This window comes from Dipodomys ordii, unplaced genomic scaffold (genome assembly GCF_000151885.1).
Source record: "Dipodomys ordii isolate 6190 unplaced genomic scaffold, Dord_2.0 Scaffold27, whole genome shotgun sequence".
NCBI lineage: Eukaryota > Metazoa > Chordata > Mammalia > Rodentia > Heteromyidae > Dipodomys > Dipodomys ordii.
The window spans coordinates 19,550,487-19,570,159 of NW_012267243.1; the positions used below are offsets into that span (position 1 = coordinate 19,550,487).

At 48.1% G+C, this 19,673-nt stretch overlaps 2 protein-coding genes across 8 annotated transcripts in view; one reads left to right on the top strand and one right to left on the bottom strand.

Moving 5' to 3' along the window:
* Snap47 (synaptosomal-associated protein, 47kDa) overlaps positions 1–19,579 on the bottom strand; it is a 35,492-nt gene extending 15,913 nt beyond the window's left edge. For 2 of the 7 annotated variants that reach the window (XM_013015745.1, XM_013015752.1), the window contains exons 1-5: positions 12,660–13,888; positions 12,027–12,114; positions 11,185–11,311; positions 5,289–5,829; positions 3,559–4,049 (exon numbers count right to left, since the gene is read on the bottom strand). In XM_013015745.1, the coding sequence (XP_012871199.1) occupies positions 3,559–4,049; positions 5,289–5,788 (991 nt within the window). In that variant the 5' untranslated portion in view covers positions 5,789–5,829; positions 11,185–11,311; positions 12,027–12,114; positions 12,660–13,888. Of the gene's footprint in view, positions 1–3,558; positions 4,050–5,288; positions 5,830–11,184; positions 11,312–12,026; positions 12,115–12,659; positions 13,889–17,978; positions 18,024–19,192 lie in introns of those variants that run through there. The other 5 variants (XM_013015746.1, XM_013015750.1, XM_013015747.1 and 2 more) reach the window with 5 other exon arrangements.
* The window catches only part of Jmjd4 (jumonji domain containing 4), a 9,144-nt gene continuing 5,846 nt past the window's right edge, over positions 16,376–19,673 (top strand). Inside the window, exon 1 of the mRNA XM_013015578.1 lies at positions 16,376–16,445. Coding sequence (XP_012871032.1) covers positions 16,376–16,445 — 70 coding nt within the window. The remainder of the gene's footprint in view (positions 16,446–19,673) is intronic.

Consider the following 19,673-nt stretch of genomic DNA (forward strand, 5'->3'; position numbering starts at 1 on the left):
GGGGGGGGAGACACACAGTGCCGCGCGGCCCCTGAGCGGGTGCCACACCTGCCAGGCAGGCCTCCCTCTCCCCTGGCTCTCACCTTAGGTATCGTATCTCACGTGTACTCGGAGCAAGGCTCCCTCTAGCTGGGGCACCCTGGCTCGGAGGATGCCCAGTAGTAAGAAAAACCAAGTGGTATATGCCCACATGGGAAGGACAGAGCGAGGGGCTGGACAGAAGCGGAGAGCAGCAGGTGTGGTTTTACAGACACAGAGCGTTCCCACAGAAAAGGCAGTACATGGCACAATCGGGCCCAGAGGCCTCTAGAGGGCTTAGGCGTGAGCTCCTGGCCACCCAGGACCTCCATCACACACCGCACATCGCACACAGCACGCCTCCCCACAGGGTCTCTCCTGGAGTTCTCGAAGCTGTCACATAACACACTGCTGGACCCTTGGTCACTCCCCCACCCCCCACTCCTCCCCCAAGCTTAGCCACGCACACAGCAAGATCCTCCCTCCCAACTCAACTCAGTCTTTCATAGTGAAGTATGTACATCATCTTGAGACCCTTAAGGAATTCCCAACTCTTCAACCTCACTCTGGTGATTCAAAAGATGGCTTGGAACCAGCACGGAGACAACTCATCCACTGTGCCAGTGGCCCGGCCTGCCTGGTGCTGGGAAGCTCTGAGGGACTAGGCATGAGGTGCCTGGAGGGTCCTCAACCCGGCTCAAGCAGTCTCTCTGAGAGCAGGTGACACACCAAGCATTTCACAAAATCAGCAGACAAACCATCTGTAGAAAATGGTGTCTGTTGCAGGGCACCGGTGGCTCATGCCTGTAATCCTAGCTACTTAGGAGGCTGAGATCTGAGTATTGGTTCAAAGCCAGCTTGGGCAGGAAAGTCTGTGAGACTCTTATCTCCTTGTTAACCACTAGAGCACCGGAAGTGGCGCTGTGGCTCAAGTGGTAGAGCGCTAGCCTTAAGCTGAAGAGCTGAGGGACAGCGCCCAGGCCCAGAGTTCAAGCCCCATGACTGACCAAAAAAAGAAAAGAAAAGCAAAGAAAGAAAAGAATATGAAAGCCAGGCGCTGGTGGTTCACGCCTGTAATCCTAGCTACTCAGGAGGCTGAGATCTGAGGATCACGGTTCAAAGCCAGCCCGGGCAGGAGAGACCGTGAGACTCCTATCTCCAATAAACCACCAGAAAACCGGAAGTGGCGCTGTAGTTCAAGTGGTAGAGCGCTCGCCTTGAGCTGAAGAGCTGAGGGACAGCCCCAGGCCCAGAGTTCAAGCCCCACGACCGACAAAAAAAAAAAGAAAAAGAAAATGAAGTCTGTGCTCAGCCATGGATATGAGAGGGCACCTTACCACATGGCCCTCGCATGAGCCCCCCCCCCCCAGCCCTCCTACAGGTTGTCTAGGGCCCTGTGGGGAATGTGTGAAGCACTGTCAGTCAGGGAGCCAGGGCTGGAGGATCACAGGCCCCCAGGGTCTGGGCCAGGAGATCAGGTGGAGACAGGGTGTGAGACAGGCTCTGTCGGTAACACATACGGCTGCTCCCTAGCCAGGACAACACAGAATAATAACCTCAGGTGTCAGCCAAAGGGCGGATGTGGGGGGGGGGGGAGGGAAGGGAAAAATACAGGACTCTGTACAGGTTAAGACTGAACATCCCCAACCTGATAATCCAGAATCTAAAATGCTCCACACCCTGAAACACTCTGAGCACAAACATGATGCCACAAGCGGAAGATTCCAGGCTGTGCAGCTCTGTGTCATATGCAATTTTTAAAACATTGTATAAAATGACCCTCAGGCTATGTGCATAGGTGGACATGAAAGGTGAGTCTCATGTTTAGACTTGGACCCTATCCTTACTGGCTATGTGCAAATATTCCACAATCTGACAGGGGATAAAAGGCCTGCATTGTCTTCAGATGTTTCCTGCAAATCTGAAACTGTTCTAAACTCCAGATACTAAGGATGCAGTTCAGAGAAACATCTGCAATTGTGCTTCTGAGGGGTTACCGCCCACGTTTCCCACTTGCCCTTCCAGGGGAAGCCTTCAGAGGGCCTCTGTAGTGCAGCCGTTGCCTGGAACGCTGCTTGGCTGCCACCCTGTGGCCATTCGTACACAGTACATCTCCAGGAGGGAATGCATCCTGGGACCTGTCTCCAACTCCCAGCAGTAAAACCAGCTGGCAACACACCACAGCACGGGAAAGTGGGAACAAGGTGCTAGCTCTGGTCACTGAACACGTCTTAGTTTCCAGAAACAGAGCCTGCCTTTCTCACCAAGGCTCAGTATTCGCCAGCCTCCTGCAGATCATCAGGGAACTCTATCTTGGGACCCCAAGTCCACAAGCTGTGGGCTACACTCACCAGCTTGAAAGAGAATGGTATTTCCTGCTGAGCACAAACACACAACAGGGAGTCCTCACAGGAGACCAAGAATAATAGATGAAAACTCATGCCATTCTGCAAGAATTCTACACATCTCACACTGGGTCCTTGTGATGATGGCTTTTCTGTGCTCCTTCACCAGAGAGAGATCCCAGTAATCTGGTCAAATCCCAACTACAGAAACACCCCCAAGGCTAACATTCATAACTAGGGACCTGAAATGAAGGAGCCTGCGTCAACGGAGAGGCAGGTCTGAACAGAATTGGGGTCTTGAAACACCTCAAGCCTCCCCGAAGAAAATGAAATCAACTGTAAACCACAGTCAGTCTGAGCCTAAACAGCAGTGGAATTCTGACCACACAGGCCTTGAGATGTCTTCTATCCAACAAACCTGTTCCTACACAACTTCTGAATTCTACCTGTGGGATAAAGTCTAGAAATTCCTGGAATTCCCTCCCCCAGGCATAACATGCCTCTTCCTTAAAGTCATATAAACCTGTACCATGTCCTCAGTCCTCCTCTGCACTGGGACAACCACCCAATGTCCAGACGTCCTGTCCTCCTTCACAAGCGTCCCATACTTCCTGCCTCTCCTCAGTCTTGGGTGAGACAGTGGTTTCTTGCTTTCTCATATTTAGACGTAGCCACAGCATCTGATTTGTTACATGTCTCAAGCCCTTTTCCTCATCTGGATCCTGGCGCAGCTCAGAAGTACACAGACATCCCCATGCTGGAACCTGGGGTTGGTCTGGTCACTGTCATGTTCCACATGGCCCCAATGTGGAACACCTGAATCCTGAAAACTCACCACTGTCTGCTGAGTTCTCAAAGATGCAGACACCCAAACAGACATAGGCACTGTGCTCTGGAAAGACCTCAATTCAATGTTAAAGGAATTGGAAAAGCTAGGAAGGGAGAGGGACGAGAGCCACACCAAAGAGAGGGTCATGTCAGGTGAGATCTGAAGACAGATACCCTGACAGTGGACTTGGAGCTCCCTACCCTGAAATGAACTCACTCGTCAACTCGGCAGTCTGAGACTCATGCACGTCGAGATGGAGGATGGCTGTCACGTGTGAGCACGCAGGCTGTGTGGGAGCACCACAGGGACACCCAAAGTGCCTCTAGTCTGAGAAGTCGTCCAGACACTGCCCAGCTGGCTGCTCACCTGCACGCCAGACAGAGCAACTCCTCTCTGCAGCATTGGCGGCTCCTGTGCTTCTAAGTGCGAAGGCGTCTTCCAGAAGCTCAACCTTCTTGCTGAACTGTACTTCTAAAATGGGAATGACCTCTGGCATCTTGGCAGATATCACTCGATAAGTCACATCTGGCTTCCCAATAAACCGCTGGCGTATGCTGACTTCGTAAGGTGAGTGGACCTTAATGTCATCTACATCTTCCCTCTCGAACCTGTGCAGAAGCAGAGAGCTGGAATCATGGATTTCCAAGCCAGAAACCAAGAGGGTAAGCCTTCCTGGTTTCATGTGAGATTCTGTTCTTTGGGAAATAACGGCAGGGATTTTGATCACAACCCCTTCCTTTCCAAAAGGCTCACAACCAGCTATGTAGGTGCCCTCCTTGGGCTTTGCTTCTGCTGGTGTCTTCCAAAGCTTAGAGCTGAAGGGCCACCAGGAAGGGGACTCCAGTTCTGTCAATAACCTAAAAACGCAAAGAAAACACAACTAGCTTTAAAGACAATTGAATCAATTGGTTTTAGAAGACCTCTGTTAAGCAGATCATGATTTTACAACCAAGCTTTATCAGCAATGACTAATGAGGCAGGAAAGGCAGGCTGTTGCCTCTCCTAGGGCTCAGAGTGAGAACACCTGCCCAGAGGCACTGGTTAACCAGCAGAACTCAAAACATTTGCAGAACAAAAAGGAATTCTTGAGAATTAAAATATAACCAAAGGAAGGAAGAGAAACTCAAGAAATATAGACTATAAGAAAAACAAAGAGGGGCTAGGAAGGTGGCTCAGTGGTAGAGCGCTTGCCTTGCATGCCTGAGGCCCTGGGTTCGATTCCTCAGCACCACATAAGCAAAAAGAAAAAAGCCGGAAGTGGCGCTGTGGCTCAAGTGGTAGAGCGCTAGCCCTGAGCTGAAGAGCTGAGGGACAGCGCCCAGGCCCAGAGTTCAGGCCCCACGACCGGACCCAAAAAAAAAAAAAAAAAAAAAAAAAAACAAAGACCCATGGCAAAATGAAGAGAAAATATGTAAAGTTTGACAAAAAAAAAAAAAGTTCTACAAAGACCATATATATATTTTTTTAATCAGGGAAAGAAATAATACAAGAAAAATTTCCAGTCTGAGAGACAAACTCTGCAAGCTCAAATCACAGCTGAAAATGCATTAAAAAAAAAAAAACAGAGCTGGGGAGGTGGCTCAGTGGTAGAGCGCTTGCCTTGCATGCATGAGGCCCTGGGTTCGATTCCTCAGCACCACATAGGCAGAAAAAGTCAGAAGTGGCACTGTGGCTCAAGTGGTAGAGTGCTCGCCTTGAGCTGAAGAGCTGAGGGACAGCGCCCAGGCCCAGAGTTCAGGCCTCGTGACCATGACCATCATGACCATCATGACCACCACCACCACCACCACCAACAACAACAACAAAAACACATCAAAACATAGACCATTACAGGAGAGGGCAAGACTTTGCTTCTGTGATCTAAGACTTGAGGATGCAACCTAATGACTAAACAGAAGCCAGATGTCAATGGAGTCCCAGCATTCTCTGAACTTATGGGACTCAGTGTTGATGACAAGGATGGCTTTCTGAGATACTGCCCACTGGCATCCACAGGAGATGCGCAGCCCTGCCCCGATGTGTGCTAATTACAGCATTGCACTTCACCGGGTCTGCCAGGTGGGGATGAGACAGTGAAGGCCTCCAGGGTCACTCACCGATCAGCCACATCTAAGTCTGACTCCATCTTCTCTAGGCCTCTCATGACACTGTCCAGCTGCTCACCCTGGTGGTTCAGTACCTTTGCCGTGTCTTCTAGACGCCTCTGGGAGCCTGCCATCAGAGCCGTCAGCTCCTGCCCCCTGGTCTTGGGGGAGGTGTTTGCATCGGCACCAGCACCAGGCTGGGACAGCAGCAGCTCCCTCCAGAAGTGCTCAATGACATTGAAGACAACATTGCGACTGGGTCGCAGAGAGCTGAACCAGTGCTTCCGGTGGCCCTCCTCGAGGATAGTGACAGCACTGAAAACGAAGTGTGATGCTTCCTTTCTGATCTCTGTGATGCTGGAGAGGGGTAAGCCAAGGAGGGCTTCTCCAGTTCCATCTGTGCTGAACTTCAATGAGCGTGGTGTCAGGGACAGTTTCCCAGGGACCCATCGCTTCTCAAAGTCCAAGTAGTAGGAGCAGGGCCAGGAGTGGACACAGATATCGCTGCTCATCTGTCCCTAAGTGGGCTGGGCTGAGACCACAGTGTTTACTTCTGTGGAAGACAGACAATTAGCAGATAGGACAAAGCTAAATGTCTAGAAATACAGTAGGAAAGCCAACTGGAAGAAGGTTAGTCTCGAAGCTGCTCTTGGCACTTCTTGGTAGCCTCAGGATGAAACCAAGCCCCCAGTCAGAAAGTGAAGGGTGCAAGGATAGGGTAGAGAGTTGAGATGAGAACCAAGACAACGCCCCCACTCAAGTCCTAGACCTGTGCCTAGATCCTCAGTCCCAATATGAAGCTCTCCACCCCTGCTGTGCTCTCTAGACATGCCCGGAGGAGAGCAACCACTGGATGCCACGCCCCAAATCCTAGGCCTGCTTTCTTTGGCAAGACTGATAGCTTAGCCACAGACCCCACAAACGCGACCTTATGGCTGTGATGCCCCTATTCCCACTCACCCCTACAAAGTTATACTCTGTCTCTGTCACATGAACACAATTTTATGAAGAAGTGAATTTACCGTACGTGTGCATGTGTGTCAGTATTAAACTCAGAGCCTAGGCACCGTCCCTCAGCTTTTTGCACTTAACACTGGTGCTCTACCACTTGAGCCACAGCTCTACTCTCAACTCATGGACTTTCCTACTTGGGCTGGCTTGGAACTGTTATCTTCAGCTCTTAGCCTTTTAAGTAGTTGGGATTACACCTCGCTGTTAATTCATTTTTAACACTGGGAGAACAAATTTCTAATAGGGTCCCTCAAACATTAAGAAGTGTGAGCATTTCACAAAATAGTTCAGGGATATAGGAATGTTCCTGGGTCAGCTAACAGGTCTGCAAGCCCCTGATACACAAATGATATGCTGGGCAGCAAGTACACAAGAGGCAATGCTAAGCCAGGCGAAGGTCACTCACGCCTGTCATCCTAGCTGCTCAGAAGGCTGAAATCTGAGGATCGTGGTTCAAAGCCAGCCTGGGCAGAAAAGTCCCTCTAAGACTCTTATCTCCAATAAACAACTCAAAAAAAGCCAGAAGTGGCACTAGCCTTGAGCACAAAGAGGCTCAGGGACAGAGCCCAAGCCCTGAGTTCAAGCCCAAGACCAGCAAAAAAAAAAAGAGGCAATGCTGGTACAGGCACTGACTCATGAGGTATATGGTGAAAGAGAAGCCCATAAAGTCTCTCACTGAGCCACCCTGTGAAGAAACAGTTTTCAAAATAATCATAGAAATGGAACCTGGGTACAAAGGACTGTGTACATAGAAATGGAACCTATATCAAAATGAGGCACATCCACAGACTGCAGTCCCCAGGCAGAGGAGCCCTGAGTGGCTGGGCTGCCAACAGACACAGGCACACACACGCATGCGCGCACACAAGTTAGAAATAATACACAAATTCAGCAACGTTTTTGAAATACAAAATTAGCATACAAATAAACAGACTGCTGGAAAAGACATCAAGCATAAGTGACAAAATAGTAGGAGAGTATTTTTATAATGACAATGGGACATTGATTAAAGAAATTATAAAAGCCAGGTGTTGGTGGCTCGCGCCTGTAATCCTAGCAACTCAGGAGGCTGGGATCTGAGGATCATGGTTCAAAGCCAGCCCGGGCAGAAAAGTCCGTGAGACTCCTATCTCCAATGAACCACCAAAAAACTGGAAGTGGAGCTGTGGCTCAAATGGTAGTAGAGCACTTGCCTTGAGCTGAAGAGCTGCGGGACAGCGCCCAGGCCCAGAGTTCAAGCCCCATGACTGACAAAAAAAATATAAATAAAAATAAAAAATAAATTACACACACACACACACACACACACACATACATATATAGAGGGGGGGAACTATACTGTGTTCATAGATTAGAAGAATATTGATAAGATACTTGAAGGATCCACAGTGATCTGTGAATTCAACACAAACTCCATCAAAATGACAATGATATTCTTCACATAAATAGAAAAACGTAAAACTCCTATGAAATCACAAAAGATCAATAGAATAGCCAAAGTGGCCCACAACAAAACAAAACAGATGGAGGAATTGCTGTAATTGACTTCAAAGCATAATACATAGTAATCAAAACAGCATATTATTGGCATAAAAACCAACACAGAACAATGGAACCTAAATATGCTTCCATATACAAACTAATTCTCAACAAAGGTACAAAAACATACAGTAGAGAACAGACAACCTCTTCTTTAAAAGCAACAAAAACAGAGCCAAAATTTCAAGGACCTAAATGTAAGGCTTGAAGCTAAGAAATTACTGTAAGGAAAAAAAAAAGCCAATACTTCAAGACAAGGAAACTAACTTTCAGGTATGTATTAATAAAGGTATTTTCTTCGCTATGACAAATACCTGCAGTGCCTTGGTTCAGGGCTTCAGAGGGTTCAGATTACACCAGTGTGTGTCTGTGGTCAGACAGAACATCATGGCCGAGAGGAAGTAGCGAAGCAAAGCAAGAAGCCAACTGAGAGTGGCAAGAAGAGAACAGGGACAAGATACCTTTGAAAGGTGTCCTCCCCATGACCCAGCTCCTCAACCAGGCCACATTCCTAATCATGACTTTGGTATGCATAGTGGATGCATCATAAGAGATAAATTCAGTGACTAAGTCAGAGCCTATCGGATCCGTCACTTCCCTAATACTCACCATCTAGCAAACAAGTCTAAAGCACATGAGTAAACCTTCAGAGGCCATGTCAGAATTTCCCCACAGCAAAGAAAATAACCAACAACAGTGACAGCCTACAGAATGGGAGAATATACTTGGAAACTGTTCAACAAGATAGGGTTCCCATCCAGATGCTCTGATTCTTGGCTGCCATGAGGACAGCTTTTCTCTGCCACGTCTCCCGTCTGCCTCACCACTGCAGAGAAGCATGGTGGCAGTGACTGTGGAATGAAGCCACAGTGATAAAAACTGACAGGGAGGGAGCTCACCGGAAAAAGGTACTTTCAAAATGGAGCAGATATCTATCCCAACATGTGCAAATGCAACCAAGAAACAAAAGATGTACTACCGAAAATTAAAAAAAACAACAACAACTTGACTATTCTAAAACTTCAAAACTCTTCAACAACAAAATCACAAAATAGATGAAATGCTGGACAAAAACACTCAAAAGGAATTTAAAAAATAATCAGTCACTTCAAAGGGGATAAACAGCTGAGTGAAATAAAGAAAACAATATAAGGTGTACATGAGAAGTTTTAACAGAGAGAGAGAGATTCTGGAAAAAAAAAAGAATCTTGGAAATGAAAGTCTCAATAAAACTCAAATGATAAAACTGAATAAAATTTCAGGGGAAGGCATCGCTAAAACACTGAATCTACCAGAGAAAAACATATCACGGCTTAAAGACAAATTCAATAAGTTATTATACTTAGGCAATAAGAAAAACAAAAATTATGACCTCAATATTTATGACTTCTAGGACAAGATCACAAAATCAAATTTATAAATTTTTGGTAAGGCAAAGACAATTTTTTCAGTAAAATAATAGTAGAAAATGTCCCAAGTCTAGGGAAAGCTTACGGACATCAAGATAAGAGGCCCTGTGAATCTCAAACAGACCAGAAAAGAGCCTTTCTGCATCATAGTTGAAATACCAAGAGAACAGGACAAAAACAATACAGAGAGCCACAAGAGGGGCTGGGAACGTGGCTGGGTGGTAGGGTGCTTGCTTGCCAGCATGCATCAAACCATTCCTCAGCACCACACGCACAGAAAAAAGCCGGAAGTGGTGCTGTGGCTCAAGTGGTAGAGCGCGAGGGCTAGGCTTCACGATGTCTGTGAAACCACCAGCCACAGCATCTGGCCAGGTACAGGGATGGCTGTGACTCAGTTTCCCCACTACATTCCCTACTGCTAGCCTTGACCAAAAGCAGCTCAGGGACAGTGCCCAGGCCCTGAGTTCAAGCCCCAGGACTGGCCAAAAAGAAAAGAAAAAATACCCAGTCCTCCCAAGAGTAAGAACTGTTAGGCACTGTTAAAGCTCTATCATTCCCAGTGATAGGCCCTCTTTAGGCACTTCTTTTAATGTTTATTTTTCCTTTAAATAAGTTAAGATGTAGGAGCACAATGATTTGTCTCCCTAAGTTTTTAGACCCTGATGTTACCTTGAGTAGTAAACTGCCAGCCAAATAACCCTGCTTTGTCAGCCAGCCAGTCATCATGACAACCCTGCTACTTTAAACTTTCAACCAACACCCTGAACAAGCTATACAAGTGCTTGCTGCCAAAACACAACTCTGATTCCAGAAGTACAACTGTTCTAAACTGCTTACAATGGACTTTGCCATCAGAAGCCTCAGTGAACTCTAGCACTCATTTTCACCCAGGCCAGAGGGAAAAACACTTCCTCCCAAGGTCTAGTAGAAGGTCTGCAGTTGGAGCAAACAATCCTTCATTTGCATGAAGGACTGCACTATGATTGGTGTAAACATCTTTACCTCAACCACTCACTTTCTTCTAGATATACAAACACTTTGGAGACACTCTCCTGTGTGCTCTCTGGTATTATACCACTGGGTCCTTAAAAGGCCTTTCTTGCCTACTTTTGATGTTTATCGTTAGTAGAGAGGGCTAAAGGGGTAACCAGAGGAGACAGCTGAAGTAGCAGCAAAGGCAACAGCGGTGGTGGTGAAAGGGCAGTGAAGAGTTACAGAAAGTGAATGGGGTGAGGAACAAAAGTAGAGAAACAACAAAACACTGGCTGAAGACAACGAACTACAGTGGTGGTCACTTGAAGAGTTCTAGGGAGCTGCCAAGCCTTAAGTTTCAAGGATACTGGTGGCTCATGACTTTATTCCGAGCTACTCAGGAGAATTGAGAATTATGATTCAAAGCCAGCTCAAGCAGGAAAGTCCGTGAAAGTCTCATCTCCAATTAACCCCAAAAAAAGCCAGAAGTGGAGCGATGACTCAAGAAGTATGGTACTAACATTGAGCAAAAAAGCTCAGGGACAGCTTCCAAGCCTTAAGTTTAAGCCCCAGGTCTGGCAAACACACACACACAAAGAGTCAAGGGTCCAACATCCTAGGGCCAAGCGACCCTACCTTGGGCCCAGTAACTGTAGCATAGTGCTGTGGGAGCAAGGCTGCCACACCCGAGGGTTTGCTGGTGCTGTCTGCTACTGCTGCTAGTCAAGATCGCAGTAACTTCAAGGGCTGGTGCCACTCAAAGCCAGAGCAGCAAGCCTCCAACCTGAGTGCCATAAGTCTTGGAGGAACAGGCCCCGACCTCTTGGAGCATTTGGATCTGCCAGTCTAGCATTGGAGCAAGCACTCAAGGGCTATGGACAGAAGAGCTTCTTTTCTCTTACTTGTGATTTCTAACTGGGGAGAACAAAAGGACCCCAGAGAGCCAACTGTTAGCAAGAACATGGTTTGATACATACCTATTCAAGGTCCTGGCTCCTGGATTTCTTCACAATTGTCATGGTTCACAATATTTGCTCATCTGAGATGCTGGAGTATATAGCTGAGATCCAGCCTATAAACTGTTCACTGCTGCCGCCTGGAGTCCTATTGACAACAACCTTTATCAAGACTGTATGAAACAAGCTGAAGAGACCAGAGTGATATGATGGCCTGTCCATTAAGGATATTAGGAGCCTACTACTGTAACTTGAATCTGTCTATCTTATGAGTGCTGCCACGTGGCCTTAGCTTTTACCATCATCCAAACATATAACCTCAGAACAGCATGTTGGTGCAGAAACAAAGAGGATGAAGGACAGAGGAAGAAGAAAAAGTTTACTAAGCACGATGCTAAATTTACACAAACCTGAAGTGCTAAGTTAAAGCATAATGTGCTAGGAAAATGGAAAACAGAAAAGGAACAGACTGGACTCGATTGTCAACAGGTGAGGATGTTTTTTTTGCCATGGGTTTGGAGGTTGTGTGAAGGACTGGATTTTGGGGTAGGTATATATGTTTTTTGTTTTTTTTACCAGTCCTGGGGCATGAACTCAGGCCTGTGTGCTGTCCCTGAGCTTCTTTTGCTCAAGGCGAGCGCTCTACCACATGAGCCATAGCATCACTTCTGGTTTTTTCCATTTATGTGGTACTGAGGAATCAAACCCAGGGCTTCATGCATGCTAGGTAAGCACTCTACCACTGAGCCACATTCCCAGCCCATATAAGGTCTGAACAAGGAAGCAGAGGATAAAAAATGAGCTACGGTCTCTTGGAGGCCAAGGGTGGTGTCCTTGGTCAGGCCCAGAGTGGAATGCTCTACCTGGGGTGAGGGGCTTTTAGCTAAGCCAAGGTCAGAATGACCTTCCTGCAGCGGGACCCAGGAGCGCCCATCTGGTGCTGTGCTTGACCTGGGGGAAGAAGGCAGGAGTCAATCTTGCATATTCCATCTTTAGATACATGAAAAGATGAGCTGAGAGGAGAGCAACCTGGGAGTTAAGAGAACAAAGTAGATTCCCACCAAAATGACCACTCCCTTGTGAAATAAATTCAGCTTTGCGGGTTTCAGTGTTTCAAGAACTTTCTCTTTGCCACAATAGCAAGGGCAGGTCCAAATCCATGAAATAAGCATCTATACCAATCCAACACCATTAGTTACTCTTGCCAATCACCAGATCACTGCTCTAATAGTTACTAAATCTGAAATCAGGACATAGCCTGAAGAAATCTGCCATGATCAGTATGAGAGTCCTGTCATCACAAAATAAAGTCAGACAGGAGACTTAAAATGAACAGGAATGTCAAGGGAATGTTAGAGGGGTCTCAGGGATAACCTGAAGGTGCAGAGGGGAACCCGGGCCAATGGTAGCCCCACTGGGCCTCCTAAGAACTTGTCCTTGGCCAAACCAAGAAGAACCTCCATGTTAAAGACAAACAAAACACCTCACACTTTCACCTCAGGAAAGCTCTGTGAGAGACAGCCAGGAAGTTTATGGGCTGATGTCACTGGAAAATGGAGAGAAATTTTCTCAGCTGTGGAAGACATCTCCTGAACAGAAGGCTGACCTTGTCTCCCTGAAGGAGGGCTTGCTGGGAGAGCCTGGAGCACAAGCTGCTCCCTAACACACATCAGGGCCATAGCAGCAGTCCCCAACGAGAGAAGCCCTTCCAATCTAATGGTGTCTCTCACTGAATGGATAAACCCCAATGAACCCTACTGGAAACCCACATGTGAGCCGTGCTGTGGCGTCCTGTAGGACGGGGCAGGAGCCTGGCCTTCTAGGCACAGGCTAGTCAGCTTAGTGGACACGGGCACAGCACCCTAAGTCACATACAGGACATGGGCAGTCACTGGTATCTACTTCTCACAATTAGGAGAGACACTTCAGCTCAGCCATGGTCTTCAAAGTCTATACACTGAAGACAAGGAGCCCCATGCTGGGACAATAGTGAACCTCTGAAGATAACCATGCCCCATTCTCGGGGCCAAGACAGGCCTCCCACTCCTGAGCTACACCAGACCTGCCAGAGAAGAACATGCTCATTCAATGCCTGGGTACCTGTAGGAAAAAAAACAAACACACTCGCTTTTTCCAACACTACTCCTAAAACATAAACTGAAGTAAGGTGGCTGGGCCTAAATAATTTCCTGTGGACTTCCTGGGGCCCAGGCAGGAGATGGGGGCTGTCCACCCGGCCCCAATGCCCGGAGGCAAGGTGAGCTGTCCTCTCAAGGGCAGATGCCTGGCTCACTGGGGTGAATGTGGAGGGCCTGGCCTTAGAGAAGTGCAGATGTCATAGTCTTAGGAGAGCTGAGTGCTCTGATTCTGCATGGATTAGCTCGAATGGCTTGAACCACGCGGCTCTGAGTAGCCTCTAAGCATACTCATATGGAAGGTCGAGGCCTATCTTCCCTGGATGGAAAGGTCTGCTGGTACCTGAGTATGTCCATGTAAGGTCTTCACGGTGCAGTGCAGGAACGTGATCCCTGGAGACAGGGGCGGGCACTCGGCTGATAGGTTACTGAACCTGCCAGTCTAGCACCTGGGACTGGGAGTGTCCTGTGTCCCCCCGCCCCCCCCAGGACGCCATGCTGTGAGTCTCCATGCCTCCTGGCTTGTCCCTGGTCATATGGCGCTCCAGTTCAGCTCTCCACTGGAGCTGCACTGGTTTGTTGGTATTGTTTTGTTCTTTCTTCCCTCTCTGTCCTGTTTCCTAATTGTGTTAGGTGTATTTAGGGGCTGCAGGCCTTTGTAACAACTGGCTGCATGCAGCCTGCGAACTGTGTAATAGACTCCAATATTCCATCTACCTAAATATGGCTTCTGGATAATTCACCTTACAACAAAACCACTTCTGACCACAGATACCAGAGTTCCCCTCCCGCCACTAGTCAGCAATCCTTCTAAAGTAGACATCAACCAGGTGTTCTCCAGTCCAAGTCCATTCCAACAGTACTTCCCTGAAGACAACAGCAGATTCCACCAATTCAGGACCCAGTCCCCAAAATGTCCTCCAATTCTAATGTCAATGTCACGCCCAGGCTATCTTTCTGTGCTTCTGACAGACCAAATGTAAGTCTGGGTCCCAAGACACTTCCCAGCGCTCCTTTGTGGTCTTTAGTGGTCTTTACGGAGGCTTCATTACACTGGTACGGCTGAGGAAGCCACTGGCTACTCACTGATAATCGGCTCAACTTCAGGCTTGGTCCCTTCCCTGGAGGCCAGAGGTAGGACTAAAAGTCTCAATCCTTTGATCCTGCTTAGACTTCTCGTGATCACTCCCACCTCAAAGCTACCTAGGGGTAGCCAGCCAACAGTGAGCTCACTAGATACAAAAGACATCACTGGGGGCTGGGAAGGTGGCTCAGTGGTAGAGCATTTGCCTTGCATGCCTGAGGCCCTTTCCCCAGCACCACATAAGCAAAAAGAAAAAAAGCCAGAAGTGGTGCTATGGCTCAAGTGGTAGAGCGCTAGCCTTGAGCTGAAGAGCTGAGGGACAGCGCCCAGGCCCAGAGTTCAGGCCCCATGACTGGACCCCCCCCCCCAAAAAAAAGACATCACTGCAGAGACTCAAAGCATCTTTGGTGTTATACACTAAGAAAAGAACAGATCCCAAAAACATACCTGGCATCCTAGCTCCCCAGGGTTGAAATCTCAGGAAGATCTGAGGCTGGCCTGGGTAAAAAAAATTTACAAGATCTCATTTGAACTAATAAACAGGCCCAGTGGGTGCATGTCTATCTTCCCAGTTACACAGTGGGATCTTAGTTTCAGGCCAGCCCCAGCAAAAAAGTTTGCAAGACCTCATCTCCACAGAAAAAAGCTATTAGTGGTAGTGTACCACTAGCCAGGTTAGGAAGTGTAAATAGAAGGATTGTGTCCAGGAGGGCATGGGCAACCATCAAGGCCCTATCTCAAAATTAACCAGACCAAAAGGGGTGGAGTATGGCTCATGCAGTAGAACACATGGTTAGCAAACAAGAAGCCCTGAGTTGGGGCCCTAGTACTGCCAAAAGAAAAGACATATCACTTCCAAGATTATCAGGATCTTAGGAGTTACATTCCAGAAAACAGTACATACATTTCACAGTCTTACACACAGCACAGAGAGTGAGTTTAATGGTTACCTGTCCCCAAGGGACTGCTCCTGAACATACACAATTGGGAGGAATTGCATGGTCACCAAGTGAAGTTGTGCACACACTCCCCTGAGCATCAGTGCCCAGCATCCCAGACCCAGAGGAAGCACGCTGTGGTGCCAGCTGCAAGACCTACAGCTCTGCCACAGACTTTGAGACCTGGGAAAAGTTACCTCACACACGCACCTCGTTTACTCTCACCTCAAAACAACATCAGCTAAATTCAAGAGAAAAGAACAGAAAGCAGAAAAATGAAGAGGGGACCAATCAAAACCTAGTCCTTAGGACATTACAAACAACAAATATGAGAAAGTTATGCAAGTTTGACAAATACTGAGAAAGAAGCAAAGGAGAAACGTGGCTACAACTTTTGCTACCAAAGATTTCCAGGGCACCTTTCCCAGGAAGCCAAAGTAAATGGGCGTTAAGTGGAAGGACAGAAGTGAGAAAAATATTCCCACCGTGCCTCAGAAGCTGCCGGGCTTCTGATCCCACCTGTCCTTCCCGCCGGTTTTGTGCACCTGGCTGACTCTCCTGGACACAGTCCCTGGGAAGGTCATCCTTCCCCAGAGGAGTGGGATGTGGCCACAGGCGGAAGCACGGCAACCTCTTTCATTTATCAGTTCACAAGCCTGCTCTAGGATCTCCAACTTAAAATAAACATACAGGCCCCTATCCCTCACATGCCTTGCCTCTCAGCCATTTACTCCAGAGACAATAACTGCTACCTGACCTCAACACGCCCTCTCCCGGGCACCTCTTCTTTAGGTGGACACACCCAATGCCCACATCTGATCTAGCATCAGTGTAATGCATTGGCACGGGTATGTTTTCATCGTCCTTTGCTCATTCTTTTACTTGTGATTAACCAGCCATGGATTTGGCTTAGTACAAAATCTTCCTTCCCCACAAGGCAAAATAACATGATGACGTTCAATGTCACCACAAGGCCGATTCCACCCAAACTTATCTAACAAGCCCAGGAACTCTTGAGGCTCCAACTAGACATCCAGTGGTCTTTGGGTTCCACCATGCCACATCTACCAGGCATGTCCAACCTGATCAGCATCACCACCAACTGCTCATCTGGTTGCCTGCTGGGTACCTCCCACTGGACTAGCCTCTCTTCTCAACAACGACTCAAGAGTTTTCCTACATCCCTCCTCCCTTCCTCAGCCTGATCTGTAACCTACCCATCAACAAGTCCTGGGAGCTCTCAACCGACCTCTGCCTCCATACCCACTACTCTAAGGCAGAGGTAACAAACACCTATACAACTCCTCCACATACCTCTCTCTTTATCCCCCACCTAATTAGTAGTTATAAAACAGAATTATAAACTATTACTCTCTGCCAAGACCATCTGTCAACATAAAATAGAAAAGTGTATCTCAGTGGAACAGTATGTGCCTAGCACACAGGAGGTCCTAGGTTATGAAAAACACATCAACAAAAAGACAACCCCAGAACATCACAAAGAAGCAAAACCAAAAGCCAATTACAAAAAAAGTCACCCTTCCCAATCAACTTTGTGGGTGTGGCCTGTGCTTCTGCCTGGCCTCAGAGGATACTGCTCACTGTTTTTCCAGAATCCGAATGGCACTTCCAACTTCAGACCTCTGCTTCAATGGTATTTTCATCCTTCCAAATGCAACATCACACTTGAGTTTGTCCAATTGTTTACAAAGCTGTTAACTCAGTCTGCAGAGCAGAGGCTTATGCGCTTGCTGAGTTGGCCATGTAACATGTGGAAATATACATTGTGTCCATATCTGCATGGTGTCACAGTCTGTCTGGTTCTCCAATGATGCTCCATTCCTGGAACTCTTATTTGGTGTGTGCCTGCTATAATCGGGGACCTGTCTGGAACCAAAGATGCTATGAATCTAGAGACCTACACTGACCTTGTACATATGGAGCAGAATGACTGTAGGAGACCATGGCAGGAGCCCTGGGTGCCTGAGCCTGATGCGCACAAGTGACGCTCTTGGAGAATTAAGTTGATGGTCACCTGGCCACGAATCCTAATTCACTGAGATTGACATAATGGGTCTCTTTCAGCATTTCTACCACACATGTGCCCCTGAGTCTCAATAGCAAGTAAACACCCTATTTTTAGTTAATTTCCAAAGTAACAGAACAAGCAACATTTTGCACACCTTCCACCACCTCGGATTACAAGGCTGGGCGGGAGAACAGTGGGGTAGTGTGTGCACCGCGGGGGCGGCCTGGCGGGCTGTTTCCATTACCTGCCCTGCTACTCTGCAGCAGACCCTCTTTCCACTCCCTCACAAGTTCCCTTCCCCACCCTGGGAGGCTCAGTCATGTTGTCTGGGGTGTTCATCCTAACACCCTATTCACAGGGATGCTGTTTCCACCCCATTTCCTCTAACGTACTAACTTCATTTCCCTTCCTGTTGTTTTTTTTTTGAGGTGGTCCTGCCCAGGAGGCTCAGGCTCTGTAAGTGTGGGTGGGGGCCCAGGACGTGGATCACTAGCCAGTTCCAAGCTACTGTGGGGGCTGTCTAGGGATATACACCTGTGCTGCAGACCTCTCTCCAGGACCCATGGGCACAAAGTAACACCAGAGGGCCACCGTGTGGACAAGAGGAAACACAACACCAAACATCTCACCAGAGAACTCACTGTCCCAGCTAGGGAGTCAAGGCTCAGTTATTGCCAAAGATCTTGACCTCTTTTTTTCTCCCGGAACTAGGTGTCTGTCACAGAGGTGCAGAAATTCCTCCTGAGAAATGCCTACCTGAACTTCATACTGTGCTAAAAAAAAGTTTTACATCTGTTCTCACACAATCAACATAGGAGACTTCTGGGCTGGGAAGGTGGCTCAGTGGTAGAGTTCTTACTTCGCATGCATGAGGCCCTGGGTTCAATTCCTCTAGCACCATATACACAAAAAAGGCCAGAAGTGGCGCTGTGGCTCAAGTGGTAGAGCACTAGCCTTGAGCTGAAGAGCTGAGGGACAGCACCCAGGCCCAGAGTTCAAGATCCACCACCGCCAAAAAAAAAAAAAAAGAGACTTCTGTAAACCCAAAAAATGAGATTTTTCCCCCCATCAGCAAGCAAGAAATGCTGCACCAAGTGAATACTAGCTATATGTCTTCTAGTTCAATTTAGTTATGGAACTGCCTGGAAAAAGGGTCAGACCCTTTAGGTTAAGGGCTCAGTCCCTAAGATGGCTCTCACTTCAGATTACAATCAACTCTAGGATGTCATATATATGTATGGATGTGTGTATGTATATATATGTGTGCGTGTATGTATACAGTATCCTATATAAATGTATCCATGTCCCTTCCTTGGACTGGATTTTTTCTCAAGTTGCTTATAAAACTGAAAGAAAGGACTGGGAAGGTGACTCTGGTAGAGTGCTTACCTAGCATGTATGAAGCCCTGAGAACCACATAAGCAGAAAAAGCTGAAAGTGGTGCTGTGGCTCAAGTGGTAGAGCGCTAGCCTTGAGCTGAAGAGCTGAGGGACAGCGCCTAGGCCGAGTTCAGCCCCCACAACCGACGAAAAAAAGAAAAGAAAAGGGGCTGGGAAGGTGGCTCAGTGGTAGAGCGCTTGCCTTGCATGCCTGAGGCCCTGGGTTCGATTCCTCAGCACCACATAAGTAGAAAAGGCTAGAAGTGGTGCTGTGGCTCAAGTGGTAGAGTGCTAGCCTTGAGCTGAAGAGCTGAGGGACAGCGCCCAGGCCCAGAGTTCAGGCCCCACGACTGGACCCAAGAAGGGGAGAGAGAAGGGGGGGAGGGAGGGAGGGAGAGAGGGAGAGAGAGAGAGGGAGAGAGGGAGGGCAGGAAAACTGAGAGAAACAGTTTAATTATGTTTACTTGTAGGCACTGCCCTCAAGGAACTTCCACCTGTCGGGCTTCCTGGACGTTCCCTGGACTCCGCAGACAGAAGCTTCACTACACAGGTACTGCTGATTACACCAACAGGACGAAGGCTATATGTGTATACACATACACGTGCATAGAAACACGCACACACAAGGTGCCTGTGTAGGAGACCCTTGCAGAGAGAAGGAGAGGAAAAATACGCTCTGCGCAGACGATTTAAAGGCCCCATGGCCGAGACTGTTTTGTGGCTCGCAGTTCTGAGACAAGGTGTTGCCTCCGCCTTCCCCGTGACGGGACTGCGCTTTAGCTTCTCTGGACATTTCTTTTCTTACCATGACCACATCCACCATGAAGACCTCAGCTCGCCGGGCGCCGCTGGCTCGCCCGGTCACCCCGGCCGCTCAGGAGCTGAGGTCGGAGGCCCGCGCGGGCGGGCAGGTCCCCGACTCGGGAAGGCCGGGAGCGCGCTCGG